Source organism: Sminthopsis crassicaudata, chromosome 4 (genome assembly GCF_048593235.1).
Source record: "Sminthopsis crassicaudata isolate SCR6 chromosome 4, ASM4859323v1, whole genome shotgun sequence".
In the NCBI taxonomy this organism is placed as follows: domain Eukaryota; kingdom Metazoa; phylum Chordata; class Mammalia; order Dasyuromorphia; family Dasyuridae; genus Sminthopsis; species Sminthopsis crassicaudata.
The window spans coordinates 158,093,339-158,118,528 of NC_133620.1; the positions used below are offsets into that span (position 1 = coordinate 158,093,339).

At 32.8% G+C, this 25,190-nt stretch overlaps 1 protein-coding gene across 6 annotated transcripts in view; it reads left to right on the forward strand.

Moving 5' to 3' along the window:
* Nucleotides 1-25,190, forward strand: part of REPS1 (RALBP1 associated Eps domain containing 1) — an 87,400-nt gene that overhangs the window by 47,075 nt on the left and 15,135 nt on the right. For 3 of the 6 annotated variants that reach the window (XM_074309710.1, XM_074309711.1, XM_074309714.1), the window contains exons 9-12: nt 729-850; nt 5,295-5,375; nt 21,502-21,589; nt 24,788-24,889. In XM_074309710.1, the coding sequence (XP_074165811.1) occupies nt 729-850; nt 5,295-5,375; nt 21,502-21,589; nt 24,788-24,889 (393 nt within the window). The remainder of the gene's footprint in view (nt 1-728; nt 851-5,294; nt 5,376-21,501; nt 21,590-24,787; nt 24,890-25,190) is intronic. The other 3 variants (XM_074309712.1, XM_074309713.1, XM_074309708.1) reach the window with 2 other exon arrangements.

Here is a 25,190-nt window from a genome sequence, read left to right on the forward strand (position 1 = left end):
AGTGATTATTTTAAACTAAGCATTATTCATAGCAGTAAGGATATTTATTATTATGGTTAAAGAAGGCCAATACCTCATAAAATGCTTGAGAAAAACGATACAAAACAGCTTTGTGGATCTCTGGCTTACCAGCGTAGTTGGTTAAGAACCACATAATAAATTGAATTCCCAATTATAATAGCTAACTTTTTTCCATTCCATGGTTACAGAGTCAAGCCTTTATATCATTGGCTGTCTTGATTTAATTACACTGTTGATAACAACAGTAAAAATTAACATGAGCGAGTCAGTGTTTTGAAATTCATCACCACTGCCAGGAAAAACAATTTGAGGCACTTGCCTTTAATGGATAAATAGCATTACATTATAATTAATATACTGTCCTGTTTTCATTTATCACTAAAGAATTTATTTTCTTGAAAATGGGACAAATTGCTATTAATTTAGGAGTTTTTCTCCTTGAAATTCCTTAACATTGATATCATAGATTATATGTAATTTTGTGTATGTATATATAACATGATTTTATTATTTAAGGTGAAGTCAAAAAATTAAATACCAGGTGCCAATATTATCTAGTAATTTAAAAAATTCAAAATATCTATCCAAGAAATATGAGATACAAATCATATAACATCATTATGTAAAATCATTGGTGGGCATTTTTAAAAATCAGTCTTTCCAGAATATGTTATCTGATTTGTATTTTTGTTTTGTTTAAATTTCAGATGTCGGAGATCAGTCAGGTGAGGTAGGTTACTCAGGGTCTCCTGCAGAAGCACCTCCAAGCAAGTCACCATCAATGCCATCATTAAACCAGACCTGGCCAGAACTGAATCAGAGCAGTGAGGTTAGCAAAGCTTCCCTTTTCTTTGATGTAGGAATATTTCCTTATTTATTCATTTGTAGAAATTTTCTAAAATTAAGCAAAAATATAAAAAGAAAAAGTGAATACTTCAAGTGTTGAGTTCTTAGATACCTTTCTTCTTAGAAGTATTAAACTTTTTAAGTGATTTTTGACATCATAGAATCTTAAAATCAAAAGAAAATTTAGAGGTCATATCAATAATCTACTCAATGAAAGCATTCTATTAGTTTAATATGTAACAACAACAATTGTCTTGTGCGTGTAAAATTTAGAAAATTTTCTTTTTGAAGCAGTGAAGTTTTGATTCTTACTGAATCATACTGTAAAGATTGACGGATGGGGTTGGGAGGAGGGAGAATAATATGAGAGGGTTGTCCCAAGTTGTGATTTTGAAAGTGAAAATTTCCTCCAATGAAGACTGGAAATTTATATGTAATTTATTGACTAATTTGCTTAAGACACTGATAAATAATTGGCTTGCCTATCATACAGTTGTGTGTGTCAGAGACAGGACTTGAACCTAAGTTGTTTTTCTCCAAGGCTACAGCCTTTTATCCATAGGATAAGCTACTATCCTTCTAGACCACTGTGCTTCCCTATACTTTAAATTGATATCATGACTGTCATTATTTGTAACACTTTATAAAGTTTACAAAGTGCTTTTCACATGTGATCTCCCTTGAGCTTTGTTGCAGCTTTGTAGAGTAGGCCCACATTTTACAGATAAAGCTTTTGAGGCCAAAATTTTGTTATCCCTCTTGTAATTAATTTCCCCTTTGGACCAGACCCAGTACCAGAAAAGTCATATAACTTTCCAGATCCGATCTACATTTTCAGTAATAACGATACAGAGATTTTCTAAAATCACTTTTGTGGTTTTTAATATTTAAAGTTTGGCTTCCAATGTACTGAAGTGTGTATCAGGCCTGTTTTTTAATTATGAACTAGAGATATACAAATGAAATGACTTTAAAAATATTTAAAGTAATAAAAGCTGTCAGATATAAAAAGCCAATTTAAGCTTTGTTTGTTTTTTTAGTGTCACTCTAGTCTTTTAAACTATATATTAGAAGAATAATATGGTTTAATACAGCACAAGATTTTGATATTGTTTAAAATTTATAAAGTAAATTTTCTAAGTTCATATTATTTCAAAAATTCACATTAGCTGAACCATTTGGAATCTTAAAATTTACCCATGTGAAGTGCATATTTAAGAAGAGGGACTGTTTTTCTTTGTGATGGCAGTTAGCCATCGGAAAAATTAATGAATTTATTGTAAGAATTGGATTTAGTATAGAATATGTACATAGGAAAAAAAAATGTTAAAGCTCAGTTAAGCATTCAAAGCAAAGGACTCTATTATAAATGTACCATTTTCTAATAATTTAGCCTATTATAATTTTTCCTTAATAACCTAACTTTTTAAATGTCATTTTAGGATTCTTTTTAATTCTAATCATATTTAGCATTCCAAGACAAGCAAATGTAGCTTAATGTTGTGGTATAGACTATAGTTTTCATGTTAATTTTCATTTGAAAGGCACCAGTAAATTGGTTCCCTTTTCTGAGAATAGAGAAAGCATAAATGCTTGCTTCAGAGATACTCTTGGGTAATTTTGGCGATGTAGAAAGAAAAAAAGTAGCACTTCAGATTTTTAATTTTTTCTTTGTAAGTAAATGGTAGCAACCATGATGTACCTTCATGCTATGATACTGAATGAAGGATGGTAATGCCACACTATTAGTTTTCATGGCATTAAATTCATATATTTGAAATATGGTTGAGAACCATAAGTGATTTTTTTTTTTTTAGTGGCCAAAAGAGAACATTAAATTTTTTCCCCACCTTTTTTTCTATGGGGGGGAAAAATCAGTATATTTCACATTGAATTTTTTAAAAAGAATATATGCCACTGAAGATTCGTAAAGTGGCTTACTCAAAATAGATCTGGGAGCTTAAGTACCATTGAGGAAAATAAAGCCATGAGAGATTGATTCATCCATGATCATACTATTAATGCGCATCTGAATCACAGTCTGAACCTAAGTCTTTTGACTCCAGACTTAACGTTCTGTCTTCTGTACCACATTTATATTGCTTCATTATTAAGACTAGTTGCCGATGGTAGTATGGAAAAAGCACTGACTGGATTCAGTTTCATCTCTTATGTTTTTAACTTTGTGATCATGAATAGGTCACTTAAATTGACCTCAGTTTTCTTATCTCTTAAAAGAAGGAAGTTGGACTGACTAGATGGTCTCTGAGATTCTATATTTCAAAAGCTGTGGTCTTTAATATCCTTTATTAAGACTAGATACAGTATTCATTAAAAATCTGTTATTAGGTCTTTATAGTTTTTATACCTATTTGTCATTATAATAATAGCAATTCATATTTAGAGTTATAAAGGTAGTTATATATATCTTTTTGTTTTGTCCCAAGAAATAACCTCTAAAACTGAGTCTTATTCACCATTTCCCCAATTTTAGATGTGAAAACCGAGATGGAGGTATTTAAGTAATTTAACCATTAAAAAAAAAAAAAAAAAAAAAAAAAAAAAAAAAAAAGCGAAGCCAGAACTCAAATTTATGTCTTCTAAGACTAGTGTTTGTTGTACTCTCTTATGTGACCAAGTTATATTCCTTTTGGGTGATTTAAGAAAGAATTATACTAGTGTAATCAACTTTAATATTAAGGTACTTTATTGATAAACTATAGTGTATAAATTTCAAAATTATTTACAAAAAACATAAAGGGATACATAAAACATAAGCCATAGTTTTGTGCTGAGTTGCAAGGGATACAAAGACAAAAATGAAAAATCCCTGCCCTCAAGGAACATACAGTCTAAAATTTAAGCTATTCATGTGACCTTTGAATAAAAATTTTCTAAATCAAATGTAGTTTAAAAAGCTCATTTCTTTTATGATACAGCATCAGTGACTGTTAGGATTCTTACAAGTGACTAGTTTATTATTCCTAGTAAATATTATTAATAATATTTAAAAAGCAAAAGTTCAAAGATTTTCTAGTAAAAATTCTACTTTTATATCAGATAAAAATGGTTCTTTAGGAAAGGGTAATGCTGAATTTCCCTTTTTCCTTCCAGGTAATTTCCATCAAATTAATCTAGAATATAGAACCATAGACTGGAAATATATTTCTTATAACTTTTTATTTGTTCATATTAGTCAAATTGGAAACTTCTGAAGTGGTAGGGACATGTTAGAGGCACAAAAATTCCATTCTAAAGTACAAATGGAGATTTGGGATGATGGGGTAGATGTATTTGTATGTTGACATTGGTGTGTATATACTGCATTTATGTTGGTTTCCCCTTCTGCTCCCATTTCAAAGATTAGTTTTACCTTTTCCCTCCAAAAAAGTATTGGATTTTCATAGTTAACTATAATAGAAATTGCAATAAAAACTCAATTTTATGTTGATAGTGTTAGTGTAACTTCCCATATAAAGATTCTTATTTATATTTTCACTAAACTCCTCTACAAAATAGCCTCTTTCATTTTGAAATTTTACCTGCCATATATATATTTAAAGTTGACCCATCCTTCCATTGATTTATTTAGAGGTATATATATATATATTTTGATGTACCTCTTTTAGAAGAGTAATTTTTTTTTGTATTAAATATTATTTGTAATACATACTATGATGCTTGATTTGCTCTCATTGTGGCCGCATTCTAATTTTTCTAGCATGAATGGGGATGCCTGATTGGCAGTTCTGTCTTGTTATCTAGCATGGCCATGTTCTGTAGTGCTGATTGCAGGGGTTGACTTGCTACAAATTGACAAAAACTCAAATATGTATTCAAGAATTCTTTGCATTTTGTCTCAATTATATATAATTAAATATCTATACATTTGTGTTAAATATATGCACATACATAATAGAATCATCTTTCAGGAGTTGCACTGCTAAGTCACTAGAATAATATTTTCATCTAGTAACTTAATATTCATATTTTCATTAGATTATGTATCAGAAATATTTTGAACAGATTTTTAGATAATTTTCTAGATACTTATCTTAACAAAATTTTTTTAAACTCCTGAAAATCACTTTCAAGATAGATCACCACTGAATAGTTTACTTTCCAAATATTTTGTTGTACTTTTTTAACCTTCAAATTTATAAATCTTTTCAACATTTACATAGAGTTCAAAATAGATCCTATACCTTTGCTCATAATAAAATGGTATACACATGGAGGATAGAAAAGTAATTAGAACATGTAAGATATTTATGAAAAATAAATAACATTATGATGTTTTATTCTAAGTCAAACCTATGTTACATAACTTGCAGTGCAACTTCTGAATTACTTTGCTAAATCTTCTCCAGTGATCTTTTACTCCATCTTTCTCATCATGCTGACTTGTCTCTCCTCTGTCTGTTCAGCAGTGGGAGACATTTAGTGAACGCTCTTCAAGCTCACAAACTCTGACCCAATTTGATTCTAACATTGCACCAGCTGATCCTGTAAGTCAATCACTTAGCTTGCTTGTTTGAAATTAATTTTATTAACCCTGAATTTCCATTCATTGTTTTGGTCGGTCTCTCTTTTTTTTTTTTTTTTTTTAAACAAAGCTGTTCTGCATGGTTCAGTGGAGTGCTTAAATGGGAATGGTGGCAGGCTCTGGTTTTTTGTTTTTGTTTTTAAATTTGTGTGCTTACATAATGGGAAAAACATGTGCCATTCTCTGTAATGTCAAGTCATCTTAACATTAGGGGAAAAATACATTCTTTTAAAATCTGTATAATGGTTGTCACATCTGAGGAAATGATCCCCGACAGCCAAATTAGTTAATTAATTCCAATTTTTCATTGGCTAATAAATTGTTGCATTGATCTTATAGAAGCAGTTATAATTATGATTTTATTTGTATGCTTTCCATATTATATAAATGTTTATGCATCTATAAATATTTATGCAAATGTCATTGTTTAACAGTGTAAATGATGTGGCTTTAGGTTTATTTGGTCTAGGTTCTTTTCTGTGTTTGTTTTGTTGAGGTTTTTTAATTCAGCATAACATATATGTTGGTGTATGAGTCTTGTTATGTAGCTATAACTGTGTTTGTGGTTTACTGTGTTGCCTTAGGAAAGGCTACAGAGTTTGTCCTACTTTTATAGATTCAAAACCTAGTTTGAAAGAGATTAACTTTCTACATATTTAAACTGTCCCCAAAGTTATTTTCAAACTTAAACACTTTTAGCTTTTCTTCATTTATCTCTGTTCATTACTTGATTTTTTTTTCTTCCTTTTGCTGTCATTGAAAAAGTGGTATGTGCTAAAGTGACTTTTTAAAAACAAAAAGAGGGGTAACTTGAGAGGAAGAAGAATAATGGGGAAATTGGGTTAAGAAAGATTTGGATAAATTGACATAATATGATCATGTCTTGTGCTTTTTACCATGATAACTAGCATTTCTTCACTACAAAAAGGATTTTTCATGATACTTGGAATAAATGAAGCTTGGTTGTGGGTTGTTTTTTTTTTTTTTTTTTTTTTTTTTTTTTTTTTTTTGTATATTACATAGGATTATAGATGTAGAGCTAGAAGGGACTTAAGATTTTACCTAATCTGACCCCTTCATTTTACAACTGAGTTTTAGAGAGGCTAAGTGACTCTTCCAATTTCATAGAGTAATAAATGCCCACGCTGGGACTTGATCTCATGTTCTTTGAGTTCAAATTCAATGTGCTTTCCATTGCATTGTAAAATTTTTGTATTTGATTAGAATGTTTAGAGTGGTATATCTTGCAGTAGTATGGACATAATGTTTGAAATTTTAAAAGTATTTTATCAGTTTCTCCTTGGTTATTTTTGAAGCACATTAATCAAATTAATTTTTCTTTCTCCTTGATATCAGTCTATTAAACTTTTTATTGTTCATTCACATCTATATCAAAAATGGGCAAAAGAAATGAAATTCAAAACTTGCTACTCTGACTAATTAATAGGTCTAGTAAACATTTCCTTGGGAAGGTTTAATATTATTTATGAGTTTAAATTCTGATATTATTCTTGTCTCTTGTTGACATTATTTAGTTTTATTACAGGTACTTAATGAAAGTGCATTAGAGTCAGAGAGGTATAATTAGGAATGGAAAAAAATTTCTTTCACAAAATAGGGAGTGAGTTGGATTTTGAAGATTATTATCTTCTTTCCTTGAGTTTTTGTGAGACCCAGAAAGAATGTTATACATAACAATCTGGGGTTTTGAATCATGGAGCAAACTACTTTGATTTTTCTGTTGTAGCTTTAGTTTTAGCATTATTATTCCTTTTCAGCTTAATTATCTGGAAAGGAAAGATTTGGCATGTCAGCTCTTAATGGATAAGAAACAACCTTCATTTTTTTCTCTTGACTCTAGGATTCATTTTTGGTTTTTTGCTTTTTTGTTTTGTTTTGTTTTGTTTATTTGTTTGTTTTGAGATACTTTATTACCTATTCGTATCATCAAAATGGCTGGAAGCTATAATTTTTAGACTCACTGCTTGAAAAGCTACCTGGCCACTTAACTGAGATGACTTCAGATACAAGAACCATCATTGGACAATATTGATTGCCAAGACTTGGGAGATATATTACTTTATGATTATATTTATGTATATACATAAGAGAAAAACACCACTAGGAAATTCTTTTACTTTCACTATATTTGGTGATTCTATTGATTTATTTACTTTGTTATAAGAGAATTCTGTAGGTTAAAGCAAGATACAATAAAAGACATGTTTGAAAAGAGGATCAGTAAACCCTACATAGCCCATTTACTTTTTTTTTTTTTTTTTTTTAATGAAAAGATGATTAGATTTATAGATCTGGAGAATGATGATGGATTTATAGTTTTATCTTGATGTGGGTAAAGCATCTGATAGTCATGCTGTTTTTGGAAACAAGATAAAGAAATGTGAGTTGGATATAAATATATTTAGGTATGTTTGAAATGAGTTAAGTTGCCAGGCTCAACAAGTAAGATATTTATTGATGGCCAGTGATCATCTTAATGGGCATTTAATGTAATGTCATAGGGATCTATGCTTCATCCTATGCTGTTTAACATTTTTGTTAAGTGGATAAAAGTCAAATGGCATGCTTATGACATTTGCAGATGATACAAAGTTAGGAGAGGTCAGAAGAAACCCAAAAGATCCTGAAAAGGTTGAGCAGAACAGTAATCACAAAGAATTTTAGTGTAATTATAAAAAGATGAAATTTGAGGGTAGCTAGTTGGTGCAGTGGATAGAGCATCACCCCTGAAGTCAGGAGGACCTGAGTTCAAATGTGGCCTCAGACACTTAACACTTACTAGCTGTGTGACCTGGGCAAGTCACTTGACCAATTGCCTCAGGGGAAAAAAGAAAAGAAAAGAAATTCAAAGGGATGAATATAATTATAAATAATATGTACTCTTGCACTTGGATTTAAAAAATCATCTTCACAAGTATAATATGGAATGGTTGTAACAAATAGTATTTTATCTGAAAATGTTCTGGGGTTTTAGATTTAGGAATTACCAGCATAAAAGTAAATAGAGCAGAGAAAATCACCAAGGATGAGAGTCCAGAAAGAAAAAAGTCAAGGATGAGGCATTTTGTACACCTGTGTTGGGGGGGAAAGAAGAGCCTGTGAAGGAGACAAAAGAAGAATAATGTATTGTCACAGAAACTAAGGAAGTAAAGGATATTTTTTAAAAATGGGATACAGCTTTCTAGTAGTAATTGAGTAATTTAAGACTAAAAATAGGCTATTGGATTTGGTAACTAATAACTAATAATAAGTTTCAGTAGAATGGTGGGGATAAAAGGCACATGTTAAAGGGGCTAAGGGAATAGGTAGAGAAGAAATTGAAGTTGTGAGTATGTTTTTTTGCCTTTGAAGTGAAGGAGAAATGATACATATTAAGCAGATAAGACTCAAATATGCTTGTTATTTAAAAAAAAAAAAAAAAAACAATGAAGAAGGGGCAGGTAGGTGAACAGAGCACCAGCCCTGAATTCAGGAGGACCTGAGTTCAAATCTGATCTCAGACACTTAACTCTTCCTAGCTGTGTGACCCTGGGCAAGTCACTTAACCCGGGGGGGTGGGGGGGTTAAAAAAGAAAAAACAATGAAGAAGATAAGATTGAAATTGCAGGGGATTCTTAGAGCAAGTTTGGGGAGCAAGGAAGTGGAAATAGTATTAAAGATTTAAGAACTAATAAATTAAGAGGAATTAAGGTCTGTCTTTTCTTCTGAAATTGAAGGAAAGGCTGGGTGAAAGCATAAAGTATGGGAATGGGGTAGCTAAGGGATTTTCTATTGAGTGTTAATGAATAGAAGTATAATCTGATGAATGAGGGATTGGGAATTTAAAGAGAATGGGGGTTTTGAAATTATTTTGGATAATCTTATCGGATATTAATAGAATAAAAAGATTACTATATAGCAGTGAATGGTAGATGAGATAATGTAGCACTAATTTTTAATGGAATCAAATGGTCCAATTTTATGATTTTCTTCAACAGTTCTCAGTTGTCTAGGAGAGGAAAATCAGGTGGGTGAGTGATATACAGGATGTTAGAGATTAGTTAAGAAAATGTCTCAGGAGGTCCAAGGAAAGAATATCAGGTTTTGGCATATAGCAAGTTCCAGAAGTAAGGTAAAAGATATTGTTGGAGCTTAGGGGGATTGTGTTGAAAAAGATTGAGTTTGAGGCCTTGAGGTTGTTGCAAATTCCTTGCAAGTAGGGATTGTTTTCTTATGTTGAATTTTCATCCCCACGGCTAGCACATAGTTTGCATTTAATAAATACTTATTGATTGATTGTTGATGATAAGGTCCAACTACAGCCACACTATAATGTAGCTTAAATAATGTAGATGATAGGGATCAGCATATAGTGACTTTAGCAGGTGGCTTAACTACATAGGATCATGTATTTCATGAGGTGAAGATTATTGGAATTAGGGTAGATGCCTAATAAACATTTATTAACTGTCAAAGAACTATGAAACCAGTGTGTTAGAAAGATTGTCAATATATCTTTGTAATCAAGCTTCATTGATTTAACTGGGAAGTTAGAAACAGAACGAGCCTTTTAGACTCTTGTTGCTACTAGTCAATTTATTTTGTTAATAAAAAAGTTAGATTGTCCCTTATTCCCTCCCCCCGACGACAGGCAATACCATACATTTTACATGTGTTACAATATAGTCTAAGTACAATACATGTGTGTGAATATCATTTTCTTGTTGCACAATAAACATTAGAATCCGAAGGTACATGCAACCTGGGCAGACAGATATTAGTGCTAACAATTTACATTCCCCTCCCAGTGTTTCTTCTCTGGGTGTATCTACCTCTGTCCATCATTGATCAACTGGAAGTGAGTTGGATCTTCTTTATGTTGAAGATTTCCACTTCCATCAGAATACGTCCTCATACAGTATCGTTGTTGAAGTATACAGTGATCTTCTGGTTCTGCTCATTTCACTCAGCATCAGTTGATTTAAGTCTCTCCAACCCTCTCTGTATTCCTCCTGCTGGTCATTTCTTACTGAGCAATAATATTCCATAACTTTCATATACCACAATTTACCCAACCATTCTCCAACTGATGGACATCCATTCATCTTCCAGTTTCTAGCTACAACAAAAAGAGCTGCCACAAACATTTTGGCACATATATGTCTCTTTCCGCTCTTTAGTATTTCTTTGGGATATAATCCCAGTAGTAGCGCTGCTGGGTCAAAGGGTATGCACAGTTTGATAACTTTTTGGGCATAATTCCAGATTGCTCTCCAGAATGGCTGGATTCTTTCACAACTCCACCAGCAATGTATTAGTGTTATTGTGGCAAAATTTCAAATAAAGGCATGAGTTGTTATTTAATGCAGGCATCTCCACAGTGGGTCAATTAGCCTTTCAATAGATCACAAAACTGCAGAAGTTTTATACTTCTACTGCCTTGCCTGTAGAAGTAATATAGGTACTGTATAGAGTGTTGGATTTGGAGTGAAAAAGAGCTAGATTCAGTTTAACCTTTGACCTGACTAGCTGTATATTGGTAAATCACTTAACCTCTGTGGTATTCCCATGCAACTCCCTAATGACTTAAGTACAGTACTAAATCATAGGCCCAGTATGGAATCTTTTTCTGCACTAGGATGTAATTACATGTCTTTTGCTTATTCACACTTATTGTGTCTGAACTTGTACTATTTATTTGCTAAGGAATATAGTTGACAATATTTTGTGTGTTTCTGGAAGCATTTTGTAGGGGGTTATATTTAGTTGTTTACTCAGTCTCAAACTTTCTATTATATATTTGTTCCTTTTCTATGGAAAAACATTCTGTCAATGCTGAATAGTAGTGTTAAGTCTGGTAAGCATGAGAACTTTAAAAATTGATTTTAATGGATATAAAAATGATTAATTTTTTTCCTCTTTATAATATGCTTACAATTTAAAGATTGTGATTAGAGCTTAACACTTATATCATTGATATAACATTCCTTAAGATGGGACTGTGAATGTTTTTGTTAAAATTCAGGAAAGGGAAGTAGTATTATTAATTTTCTATGTATCTATTTTTCAAAATAAATTTTGTCATGGGGTAGAATGATAATCACTACCCTCAAAGAACTTAAATTGTGGTTGGGGAAATGAGAAACATGAAACATTTAGAAAACAATACAAGACAGGATATGATAAAGAATTTTGTTGATGTCATCAAGTACTCAAATAATTGTAATACTGGAGAAGAAACCATTTTTAGAGTTATAAGGGAAAAACTTTTGTGGTAGAGGAAAGAATTTAAATGTGCTTTTAAAGATTGGTAGAAGTTAGATGGACAATGAGAAGGGCTTTCAAAAGAGGAGCATTTCAGCCAAGAAATTCAGTGTATGCACAGAAAGGGAGGGAAATTATTTCTTTTAATTCAATATGAGGCTTCTAAGATGTAGACCTAATTCTTTTAGATTATTTCTATAAATATGATGAATTTAGAATAACCAATTCAGTTCAGTGGATTTTTATTAAACATGTGAATTCATAGTAAACACTTTTAAGAATCAGTGAAGTTTAAAGAATAGATATCTTAAGTTTGCTTTTATAATTTTTTTCTGTCATGTCTATATGGTCATATTTCTTTGTTGTTTTTTTAATCACTGTGAATAGCCTAGCCAAAATTCTACTGGCATATTAAAGCAAGGAACAATAATTAGTTCTTTAATTGTTATTATGTAATAACTAGCATTTGCATAGTACTTTAAAAATGCATTTTTGTATGCTTTCACATTTGATTCTCACTGTAACCCTGTTGAGAGTTAATACCATCCCTGTTTTACAGATTAGGAAACAAGTGACCTATTCAGAATGATATGACTAAATGTTTCAGGAAAAGTTTGAAATCAGATCTCTGACTCCCAAGTACAATCTAATCATATCACCTAAGCTGTTCTTATTCTCAGTTGTAATTTGTTTGCATTTATGTCTATATGTTTTTAAAATAGTTGCTACTTGTAACATGACATTGAGATGGTTTTGTACTAAGCTATAAATTCACATTGCCAAATTCTTAGATTTTTACCTTTGTGATAACCTTTAGATTTATTCCCTTCTGTCCTCTTCCACTACTGACACTTCATGTAAAGCCCTTATTTATTTATTTTGCCTGGGCTATTCTAAATAGTATTTTTGTCTTTCGTCTCTCCCTACTTTCCTCCACCTCTCTACCCTTTATTCAAATTAATCTTTCCACTACAGAGGTATGGTCATTGTCACTAAAAAAAACTTCACTCCTTTGTCTACCTAATCAAATAGAGCTTCTTCAGCATAGCAGTAAGTTCTTGCAGTTTTCCAACCTGTCATCCCATTTTTATTTCATAGGCCTCCCTTTTCTTCACTCTGTTTTAAGCAAATTATGCTACTCATTTCCCTAATCACATCCAGCCCTTTTCTGCCACCACTATATATTTCTTACATTCTGTCTTCCATACTTGAAAAAAAGTTTCTTTCCACATCTTCTACTGTTGAAATTCTTTTCTTTGAAACCTCTTCTCATTTGCTGCATCACTAGGACGTTTACTCCCTTCTCCCTACACTAGAAGTGACCTTTCTCTCCTTGAATTTTTCTTAGCATAATGTTCCACCTTATATGGACACTTAATATTTTAAACAAATATTTAATACATGTATCTGTTATTTTCCATAAAGGAACATTAGTGTTTTTATTCTTTGTATATCTATCATCTATCAAATACTTTGATTTTTGTACTTTAGTACAAATGTTTAGTAGACATTTACCGAGTTGAATTGTTGTACTAAATAAACAAGTTTAGTTTTTAGCTTTAACATCTAGAAATTATCAAGTAACCCAACACAGAAATGCAATTCGTTATTTTTTCTTCAGCAGAACACATTGACTGTGATTTATTAATTAATTAAAATTTTTTTTATTTTCAAAAAATATGCAAGGATAATTTTTCAGCATTGACCCTTGCAAAATCTTGTGTTCCAAAATTTCTTCCCCTTTCTCCTCTACTCCCTCCTTTAGATGGCAAGTAATCCAATACATGTTAAACATGTTAAAATATATATGTTAAAACCAATATATGTATACATATTTATACAATTATCTTAATGCATAAGAAAAATCAGATCAAAAAGGAAAAAAAATGCAAGCCAAAAGCAACAAAAAGAGTGAGAATGCTATCTTGTGATCCACACTTAGTTCCCACAGTCCTTCTCTGTAAATGGCTCTCTTCATCACAAGATCATTGGAATTGGCCTCAACCTGGAAATGCAAATCTTAAACATACCCATGGAACCCTGAAATTGTTACTAAATTCCTCTGTTAACATGATTGGATATTTTATGTAGGTCTGGCTCCATCTTTATGTTGTGTAGGTATGTATCCAATATCATTGCATCAGTGATGATGTTAATTCTTTCTCTATTATCTTTTTATTAAAGGTCAAGTCAGCAAGCATTTTTCCCCCCCAAATTATTTTATTTGAAGAAACAAAATAAGCAAAAAGAAAAACAATAAAGAGAACATTATCATGTACCCAGTAGATCAGAGAAGTTTCAAAATATATAACAAACATTAATTTAAGAAGTGAATTTAGAAGAAAATATATTCATGAGTGTCAGTCTTTACTTCCTTATATACTTGCACTTCTCTGCTGTGCACCTTATTTACTTTATTCTTTTTTCCTTCCTTTATCCCCTACTACCACCCCCAAACAGGCTATACTTAAGAACCTCTATGTGTGTATGTGTGTATGTTTATATGTATGCATATATATATATATATATATATACACACACACACACACACACACATACATACATACACACATATCTCCCTTTCATTCCCACCCCCACTTCAAGCAAGTTACAGTTAAGATATATTTATATATAAATCTGTATGTATGTTGCTTCATAACTTGGCTTACTATTATTTAACCTCTCTTTTTACCCAGGGATTTCTCCCTTGTCTTCTTCCTTCACTCTTTGCTTCCCCATCTTCCTATCTCTCTCCCCTTATTTCTTCATAGATTTTGAAAAGTACTATGCCCTTCATGGTATATATGTAGAGTTGCCTTATTGAACCCATTCCTGAAGTGAGTAGGTTTTCAGAACTATAAGCTCTCCTCCCCTCTCTAATACTTCAGTGTATATTCTTCTTTTGTACCTTGTATAACATGATTATTATTTTTATCTTTACTCTGCCAATCTTTCTTTTGAGTTTACCCTATTCTTGATGTAAATTTTATACATAAAGTATGAATTTTTCATGTAGAAAAACAATTTGTCCATGTTTAAAGTTTGTACATGTTGAGTTCCTTAAAATTGCTCTTTGATACTGGCTCTTATGTTAAATTTTCTATTGTTTTGGTTTGGTTGATGGAAAGTCCTAAAAATCTGCAAGTTCTTTGAATGTCCGTTTTTTTCTTATTGAAAATTATAGATAATTTTGCTGGATATGATATTTTTGGCTGCAGGCCTAGTTCTTTTGCTTGTCTGGAAATATGATTCCAAGACCTACAGTCTTTTATTGTAGCTGCTGCAAAGTCTTGTACAATTCTAATTGTAGTTTCGGTGTACTTGAATTGTTTTTTTCTTGTTTCTTGCAAAGTTTTCTCTTTGGTTTAGGGGTTTCAAAATTTGTCAATAATATCCCTATGTGTTTTCTACAAAGTATTTCTTTGAGATGGTGATCAATGGATTTTTTTCTATTTCTAATATCCCCTCATACACTATATCCTTCCAGGACAATTTACTAGATTTCCTACATTACTGTGTCAAGGTTCTCTTTTTAGTCACAACTTTTTGGCAGTCCAGTTACTTTTATATTTCCTCCTTGATCAGTTCTCCAGATCTGTTGTATTTCTTATGAGTTGTTTTACATTCTATTTTCTGAATTTTTATAATCTATTTTGTTATTTCTTGGTCTCTCATAGTTTCACTGGCTTCCCCTTGCCCAATTCTAATTTTCAAAGAATTATTTTCATCTTTGACACTCTGTACCTCCTTTTCTAATTGGTTAGCTCCCCCCCCATAATCTTGTTTTTCTTGGATGGTTTTAATTTTTTTCTTTAGTTTATCCTCAATGTCTCTCGTTTGAGTTTTGAATTCTGTAAATTATCTCTGGGCAGGAAGTTGTTTGACATTATTTTTTGAGGTAGAAGCTGTTTTGTTTTGTTTTTTTACTAAAGTGTCCTCTTCTGAAGATGATCATCCCTGTTCCCATAATCCTATAATATGTTTCAATTGTGGGTTTGTTTTTTTTTTTGTTTTTTTTAATTAGAGGTATTAGTGTAAACACCTCTAATTAAGGGAGGATGGTGCTGCAAGCTTCCCTTCAGCTCTCCACTCTGACCAGGAACACCAAACCAAGAGCTCTACCCTCATGCAAGTGTCCACAGCCAGCAATGTCCCTGTCCCTTTGTTTCTGCACTCATCAGGTGCTGGTTCCTTCTGACCTAGGGTCTGGCCTTCCCAATCAGAAGGTTCACTCTGTATTCCCTGATTCAAACTCCTATTCAGCAATTGGAGAGGTAAAGGTCTCTGTGGTTCCTGTGGAGGCTAGCCCTGAGGGATTCCCACTTGGTGTTTTCTGGGAGCTAGCCTGGAGGTGTCTGCACTTTGGGCGAGTTAATCTCTTCCCAGAGTCTTTCTTCAGAACTTCTTGATTGTATCAGGAAGTCCCTGTTTTGCCTGATGTCTTTGTAGTTTTTCACCAGTCTATATTCAAAATTTATTCTATTTGTGGGGGAAATTGGGAGAGCTTGAAATTTACCAATTTACTTCTCCATTTCCCAGAATCCTCCCTTCTCGGCAAGCATTTTTAAGTTCCTTTTATGTGCCACTGTAGATTGCTAGGAATACAAAGAAAGCAAAAACATATCTTGCTCTCAGAAAGCTCACAATCTAATGAAGGAGAGACATCAGTGTATGTGAGTAAAGAGGTCTGGGGGAAACTTTTTATAGAAGGTAAGATTTGAAGAAAGCCAATAGACAGTGGTGGAGAGAAAGAGAATTACAGGCGTGGGGCAAAGAGGGAAAATGCTAGAGTGTTTGTTGGAAGCAACAGCAAGTAAGCCAGTCACTGGATCATAGACTAGTAAAGGTAGTAAGATGTAAGAAAACTATTATAAAGATAGGAAAGGACTAAGTTACAAAGGTCTTAAAAAGCTAAATAGATTTTACATTCAGAAAATTTACTATGTATTTATCTTACAAAATATATCATAAAATACATAGGAAAATATATTTAATACATATTTCAAAGTATGTTTCTAATGAGAAGAAACTTGAGTTTATTGAAAAGGAAGAGTGACATGACCAGTGTTGTGCTTTATGAAGGTCACTTTGGTAGTGGAGTGGAAGAAGACGGACTGGGGTGGAAAGAGATAAAGCACGTTCTCTGCTACATGGTTTGAGGAGGAAAGAAAAGCTATAAAATGTTTGTCTCACCACATTGAGGAGCCATTGAGATAATGTAATATAAATTTATAGCTAACCCAGTTAGCACATTTTAATGATTTTTCTCCAGCTTTGTTCAGTGGCACAGTGCATGTTGAGTAATCTAAGCCTAGGGTCTGATAGGGCAAGATTGACAGTAAAATATGTGGAAAGACTGAGAGTATAACTGATACAGGGAGGATAACTTGGGAAAGAATAAAGAGATGGAGGGCTTGGAAGTCTTGGTGAAAACAAAGACTAGGAATAGGCAGAGGTGGAATCACAACAGACTGTGATCAGATGAAGGAACCTCAAATTCATGAACATGAAGGTGGGACACTTCTGTATAATGACAAGATCAAAGATATCACCATTTCTGTGTGTTGATGAAGGTAGATTAAATGAGAAATGACTAAGTTGAAGAACTCTGGATAGTTAAGATATTTAAGAGAGCTATTTAAATGTCTATGTTGTAATCTTCTAATATGAAACAGATAGAAGAGGAGGGAAAGGCTGAGCTAGCATTAAACTCATTGAATAGTTAACAGTCTTGGTGAGGTGATGAACATTAGCAAATTAGAGGTTGCTGAGTTGTAGTAGAAGGTGGGAGAGTCTGAAAAGGGGGCAGTCAGTCATTCAATAAACTTTTATAAATGCCTGACATGTGCTAGACATTGTGCTGAATACTGGGATAGGCAAAAAATAGTTCCAGGTATGGACAATAGCCAAAAAATGTCTGGGGCTTATGGAGATGGAACTTTCTGGAACAGCCAGGTGACCGGTGCGACTGAATCAGTTATATGTTGGGGAATAAGGATGTACAAAGTAGAAGGGGACTAAATTATGAAGGACTTTGAACACCAAATAGAAGATTTTTGTCTTCTATGCTGGAGGCAATAGGAAGCCTTTGGAGTTTATTGGAGTGGGAAGAGTTGGAAGGCAGGGAAGGAATGATCAAGGAAAATCAGTTTAGTGGCAAAATAGAGTGGGGAGAGATTTTGGGGCCATGTCCAGAAATATATCTTTACCTTGCATCATTTCTTTTATCAGAAAATGGGTAACATTCATTATCATGGGTCCTCTGGAGACATAGTTGATTATTGCATGGATTAGAGTTCTTTCAAAATCTTTCAAAGTTATTTCTCTTTATCGTGTTATTACCTTTGCATAAATTGTTCTTATAGTTCTTTTCATCAGTTCATGCTACTCAGGAGTCTTTAGAATCATGTCTTCTATCACTTCTTTGGATACAATAGTATTCCATTACATTGATACACTACAGTTTTGTTTCCTAGTCTTAATCCCTCTTTTTCTCCTCTCATCCCCTTTAATTCTCCCTTTCAGGAGTGGAGTTTTGTTTTTTGTTTTTTCTTCACAACTATTCATTTCCTGATATCTTCCTAAATGCCCCTTTCTCTCACAGTCCCTATCAAGTTTCATCTCTTTCTACATCAGACTGTATGTGTAAAACCTTCCTTTTCATATAAAAATTTCGTGTCCAAATTAATTTCATATTAAAAATGAGGTTCATCTAATGCTTCCTTCCATATTTGTATGCTTTTCTCATATACATATTCCATTTATATAAAACAAAATATCAAACTCTTCCTTTATTCCTATCTACATTAATATAAAAGTTGGTACTTGAACTGCGTCTTTCTAGCTATTTTCAGTATTTTTTCTTTGACGTGGACATCTGAATTTTGGGGGATATAACAACATTCCTAGGACTTACACTTGACATTCTTTTCAGGTGACTTTCTAACAAAATCCTAATAGATTTGAACAGTGTTCAGCATCTTCATCAACAAGCTTTTAAACCCTTAGTATACGCCAGATGATATTCTAAAACCTGGAAATACTGGCAGGGAAGCCAAGGGACACCGGTAAACCACCAGTAAAAAGCCAGGAGTTGCAGTGTTGTATAGGAGAAAAGCAAAAAAGCCAATGTTTTGAGATTGGGGAGTATGTAGAGGTGAGTGAGTATATTTTAAAATACTGGAAATATAGGTATAGGGCTGTTTAAATTTCTTGAAATAGGGGCAGCTAGGTGGCGCAGTGAATAGAGCATCAGCCCTGAATTCAGTAGGACCTGTGTTCAAATGTGGTCTCAAGACACTTAACACTTCCTAGCTGTGTGACCCTGGGCAAGTCACTTAACCCCAGCCTCAGAAAAAGAAAAAGAAAATAAATTTCTTGAAATAAAGTGTCCAAGCTTTACCTCTTTTATCTCCTCCCTCCCCTTTAACCCCTATTGGTTCTAAAGGGAGCCCAATAATCAGTTATTTCTCCTAGAACTTCTCATTTTTTTCATGTTGGGCATCTTAAACTTTCTCATGTTTTCGGTGTTGATTTTGAGTTATTTCTTGCTTCTCATGGAGTTTGTATTTTGTATTTTTTACTGTTTGTATTTTGTATTTTGACTGTTTTAGTTCTCTACGAATATGAAATAAGGTTACCACAACTTTGATTTCTAAATTAGAGATGTGTAGCAAAATTAAAATATAATTAGAAAATGTTTAACATAATAAATTTTAAAAATATAACAAAGATAATATAAATTTATGATTTTCAAAACCATTCTGGAATCTGCAGGGATCTCTTTTAATTTGAGTTAATGCCACTACTCTACTTAATTCTATTAGTTCTTTCCTCCAAAGTTTTTTGTTTGTTTTTTTCCTGAAGCTGGGGTTAAGTGACTTGCTCAGGGTCACACAGCTAAGAAGTGTTAAGTGTCTGAGACTAGATCTGAATTCAAGGCTGATGCTCTATCCACAGCGCCACCTAGCTGCCCCCTTTTTCCTTTTCTTTTTCTTTTTTTTTTTTTTTTTTTTTTAAATCTTTTGGTTTATTTCCTCTACAGATTTATATTGTTCTTGTATACAATTTTATACAAAATATAATTTTTTCCCCCTTGGAGTCTTTGCTTATAGCTATTAGAGTTACTTTAGGATGGTTTTCAGATCTGCAATAATTTTATATGCTGTAGTTAGTGGGGGTTTTTTTTTTGTTTTTTTTGTTTGTTTTTTGTTTTTTTTAAATTCATTCATCTCTTCTGAATTGAAGCTTTGTGCCAGGGCCAGACTTCGCACTTCTTGGTCTTGCACTGGATCCCTTGTGTTCTTATACTACCTTGGCTTCCCAGGATTATGCCCAAATGAATCTTTTAAGTTTCAGAGCTCTGCATCTTGTCATCTCAGAACACAAAGTAGTACTTGGAAGCTTAGAAAATTTCAGTTTCTTAGGTGTCTTGCTCTGAGTACTGAAGGATGGCACTATTCATTGGAGCTTTTTGACAACTCTAGGGTTTTCTCAAGAGCACATCCTGCTTTTGATGCCTCAAGACAAAGTTTGCTACATAAATGTGTCCTATCTCCAGATATACTTGTGCCAGCTTTGTTAGAGGAGCCCTTTCCTACTATGATGGTCTTCTGGCTTTACATGATATACTGAAACGGAAGCAGTCACTGTAATTTTTATTGGATTTCTTGATCATTATTTGGTCTTAAGCAGACTTTGAGATTTTGCTAAAGCAGGTAGCTTAAAACTGGACAATATACCTCTGATTCAACCAAATTGGCAGAAAGTCCTCATTCTTTCTCAGGATGATATTCTTCATTCTTCTGAGCTGCCCTGCTTTTACCCTGCCTGATGCAAAGCAAGTTTAGAAATTCATAATCCAACTAAGGAAATGGAAAGGGTTTAGATAAACATTTGTAGCGATAACTAAAAATACGTCTATAAGAACTGAATTTTCTATTCAGGAAATAGTATAGCTGTGAACTATTTGTAAGGTCCACTTCATTAGAATTATAAGCGTATTCACCTGGGTGAGTATCCTTGTGTCTGGGACTCTTTTAGGCAGGAGCATCCAAGTTATTTCAGGTACATACAAACCAACCTTTTAAATCATCAGGTTTGAATTACAATTGTAAAAACTTTACTGAACTTATCAAAAAAGGAATTTTTTACATTTCCACTTTTCACTTTGTTGCATGTTTAAGTTTTAATTGGGTGACAGTTTTTTTTTCCTTGCACATTTTCATTAAAGTAGAGTTATATCCTTTTTTAAAAAAGTTTTATAATTTTATGTTACATGGCAAATTTGTGACAGATTTTTGCTTTTGGTTTTAGGGGGGTGATTTTTAGTATTTTACATGGTGGTTTTGAATTTGCCTTAGGATTTTATAGCAAGTTAGTGAAAGAATTGAATTTTCTAGTTTTCAGGCCCTTATTGTCTATTGAATCTTAGTGTATAAATTTTGTAGATTTTACACAAACTGTCCAGAGTAAAATAATTACACTTAATAATTCCCAAAGCCAAAATTCTTTGGTTCTTAAAACCTTGACTTTTGAATATGGATAGCAGTTGATTTTTTTATAAGATTATTTTATCTATATAGGTATTAAAGTTTGATTAACTATATGTAAGTTGTTTTGAGCCATATATATTACAAAACAGTAAAATTATTCTTTTAATTTCTAATTAGGTATCTTTTCAAAAAGACTTAACTAGTTTATGATATTAAACATGTTTTCATGCCTGCTTCACTATGAAAGAAAAATATTTTTTAAGGTTTAGTAACTAGCTTGTAAAAAGTTTATATGGTGCTAATATGCTTCATTTCCTCTTTCGTATTTAGGATACTGCTATTGTCCATCCAGTTCCCATTCGAATGACTCCAAGCAAAATTCACATGCAGGAAATGGAACTTAAAAGAACTGGAAGTGGTAAGGAAACTGATTTCTAAAAGAAGGTACTATCAATTTAAAATAGCCAAATAATTATGTTTTTAGTGATCAGCTTTAATTTTTAATTGCTTACTCTTTTCCAAGGCAGTTTCCCTCCCTAGAGCTGATTTTAAATTAAATATTTTCTCTCCATTTCATAAAAAATATACAGAGCAGTTGAATAGATAGAAAACTTCAAATTGAATATGACTGAAAAACTGATAAAGCAATAAACAAGGAATCAAAACTTGCCATGAAGGATCAACAAACATTTATTAAGCACATGCTATGTGTCAGACATTTTGCTATGGGCTGATACTAACAAAAAGAAATGAAGTAATCCTCATTTTCAGGAAGCTTTCATTCAGGTAGTTTAACAGAAGAAAACTTGGAAGAAAAGTTACCAGTAATGGCTATCAGGAAAACCTTTATTTAATGTTCTTTGAAGGAAGAGAGGCAGAGGTGAGGAGAAAGGACATTTCAGGCATGGGAGGGTAAAAGCACAAAAGTATAGAGGTGGGAGATGGAGTGTTACACATAAGGATCAGAGAGAAGACCAGTTTGCTTTGATTGTAAATGTAACTGTGCTATAACAAGATCCACCTAGCCTGGAATATAGTCTAGGGCCAAGTTGTTAAAGGCTTTAGAAGCTAAACAGTTTATATTTTATCTTAAAAGCAATAGGACATCACCAGTGTTTGAGTGGGGGATTGGCATGATCAGATCTGAGTTTAAGGAAAATTTGGTAGCAGTGTAACAGATTGGAGAAAGAAAGGAATAGAAAAGGAAAGAAAAACATAGAAGGCTGGTAAGTAATTCTAGATGAGAAATGATAAAGGCTGAACTAAGGTGATTGTATGCACACGAATGCTCGATGGAGTTGGGTGCAAGATATTTTGTAGACACAGAAATAGATTGGGTATGTGGGATAAGGAAGAATTAAGAGTTGAAGATAACACCAAAGTTATGAACTAAGAGACTGGAAGATACTATCAAATTGAAATTTCAGAATCTGGTTTTTAGGGAAAGATGATGAATTCTATTTCAGTCATGTTGAATTTGAGATGGCTATGGGACAGCCAGCTTAAAATGTCCAATAGGCAATTGATGGGGTGAGATTTATAAATCTAGGAATCATCTGCATAGAGCTGGTTAATAACCCCTTGAGTTATTAACTCCTTGAGTATCTCATAAGCCACTGAGAGAAAGAAAAGTACCTGTGCCTTAGGAAATATCCACAGAGAAGGGCTTCTTAAACTTTTTCTACTCTCCACCCCTTTTTATCTGAAAGATTTATTTAATCTTTATTTAAATAGGTATACCAAACATTTACTGATAATCAATTTTGTGATACCACACACACACACACACACACACACACACACACACACACACACACACACACACTCAGTTATGAGATTAAATCAAAGTTTAAGAAGCTGAGGCATAGATGATAAATCGGCAAAAGAGACTGAGAAGAAAGAGTTAAATGGGTAGGTTAAAACCATAAAACCCAGGAGAGTATTTAGGAGAAATGAGTGGTCAAGTGTCAGGTGCAAAATATAGTGTTTAGATGGGGGGAAAGGCTATCAGATTTTCCTATTGAAATTTTTGGTAACTTTGGATGGAACAGTTTCAGTTGAATGACAGTCTAAAACCCAGACAGTAAAGGTTTGAGTGAGAAGACAAAGCAAAACAGCTTTTTTTTTTTTTTTTTTTTTTTTTTTTTTAATGGGGGAGGGCAAAAGCACTGATAAAAGGCAGAGAGATAGGATGATAACTTGACAGCATAGTAGGCGCTAGTGGAAATCTTTTTAAGGCTTGAAGACAGTGGTGAAGAAACAGTAAATAGAGAAAGGTTAAGAAGAAGGGAGTGATTTAAGTTTGCAGTCTCCTGCAACTTCCTTTTGCCTTCTTTAAGGCAAGAAAGGATGGAATCAAGGACATACATTGACTTTGGCAAGGAAAAGAGTCACTTCGTTATCAAGGGCTGAGAAAAGGAAAAGGAAGGGATGATTTTAAGGAGTTTTGAGAAGAAAAGAAGAGAGGGGGAGCTAATTCAAGTGCACTGGCCTTGATTTTCTTGATCAAGTATCTGAAAAGGGAGGAGAGGAGAACACATGAGCATCTTGAGAAGCAAAATTTTGAATTAACTGCTGTGGGGAATAAGATAAGGAATCCTTTAAAAGAGAAATAAAAAGATTATCTTTCTGGAGTGAGGCCTAAGTTGCATAACATAATTTATAATGTACTTAGCATAGGTGTTTAACCTCATATTTGTCATGTCCAGTTCATTCTTGAAGTAAATTCTGGCAGGTCCTACCAAGATGAAAAGGCATTTATTATTTAGGCCCAACTAGTGTCTGAAAACCAGCCTACTTAAATGACCACAGCAACCCTTGAAGATCTTCTATTCTACTAAGATATGAAACAGTTTTTGAATTTGTCAGTGGAAGAGTACTCACATTTCCAAAGTTAGATCTTTTATAAGAATGTGAACTCCTTAAACAACAATAATAATAATATCTAACATTTTATAGTATCTGTTATGTGCCAAATATTGTGCTAAAAGGCATAAGAGATGAAGAGTATCTCATTTGACCCTTAAAACCATCCTAGGAAAGAGATTCTCACTACTCAGCCACCCTCCCTTCTAAATTGTTCCTTAGAGATGGAGATTGCTTTTCTTTTTGTTTCCTCAACTCTTAGCACAGTGTCTAGCACATAATAGGCATTTAATAAATGCTTGTTGACTTGCATAGAGCTTTTATATATGTAAAACAACTCCATGAGGTGTATGATTGCTTACTGCAAATTGTCATTTTTTTAAATATTAAGTATAGTTGCAGAAGATTCTCTAAATTAAACTTGTATTTTCATGTGGCTGTTACAAATTTGTAATTAAAATATATTAAATGTATATGTTCTCATACAGAACCTGCATTATAAGTTTGACATTTAAAAAATAATCATTAGATATTAATTAAAAATCTACCTAAAAACTAAGGGAAGAATATATAAAAGATTTAACATTTGAATTGTATCCTTTTCATGAGGAAAATGCAAATAGCTTTGCTAAAAGTTTCTTTAGCTGTAAATGTTTAAAGGAAATGTCTTTTATGACAGATTTTACCGGTTTTGTATAATTTTAAAATGTATTTAATTTTACTTACTTTTGTATAATACATTTTTCATTAGATCACACTAATCCCACTAGCCCATTACTTGTGAAGCCACCTGACCTTTCAGAAGAAAATAAGATAAATTCATCAGTAAAATTTGTTTCTGGAAATACAGTTGGTAAGTTAAAATATAGTTTTTTTAAAAATCTGTAACTATCGATCTTGATTTAGGTCCTGAAGAAATTAAACTAATAGCATTTTGAAATATTTGCATTAAATGCAAGGATAGACACTTCCAAATAAGTTACTTAGTTTTAAAACCTCCTCTACTTATGAGTGAAAGATAGACTGCACACTGCCTCTCCTACCCTTTTTGGAATCCTCTTTTTCAGTGTCTGTACCATTGTTTATTTATAAGGCTATTCACAGGCTGCTGGACTATAGACAAAGCATGGGCATGTCAGGATTTTAAAAATTAA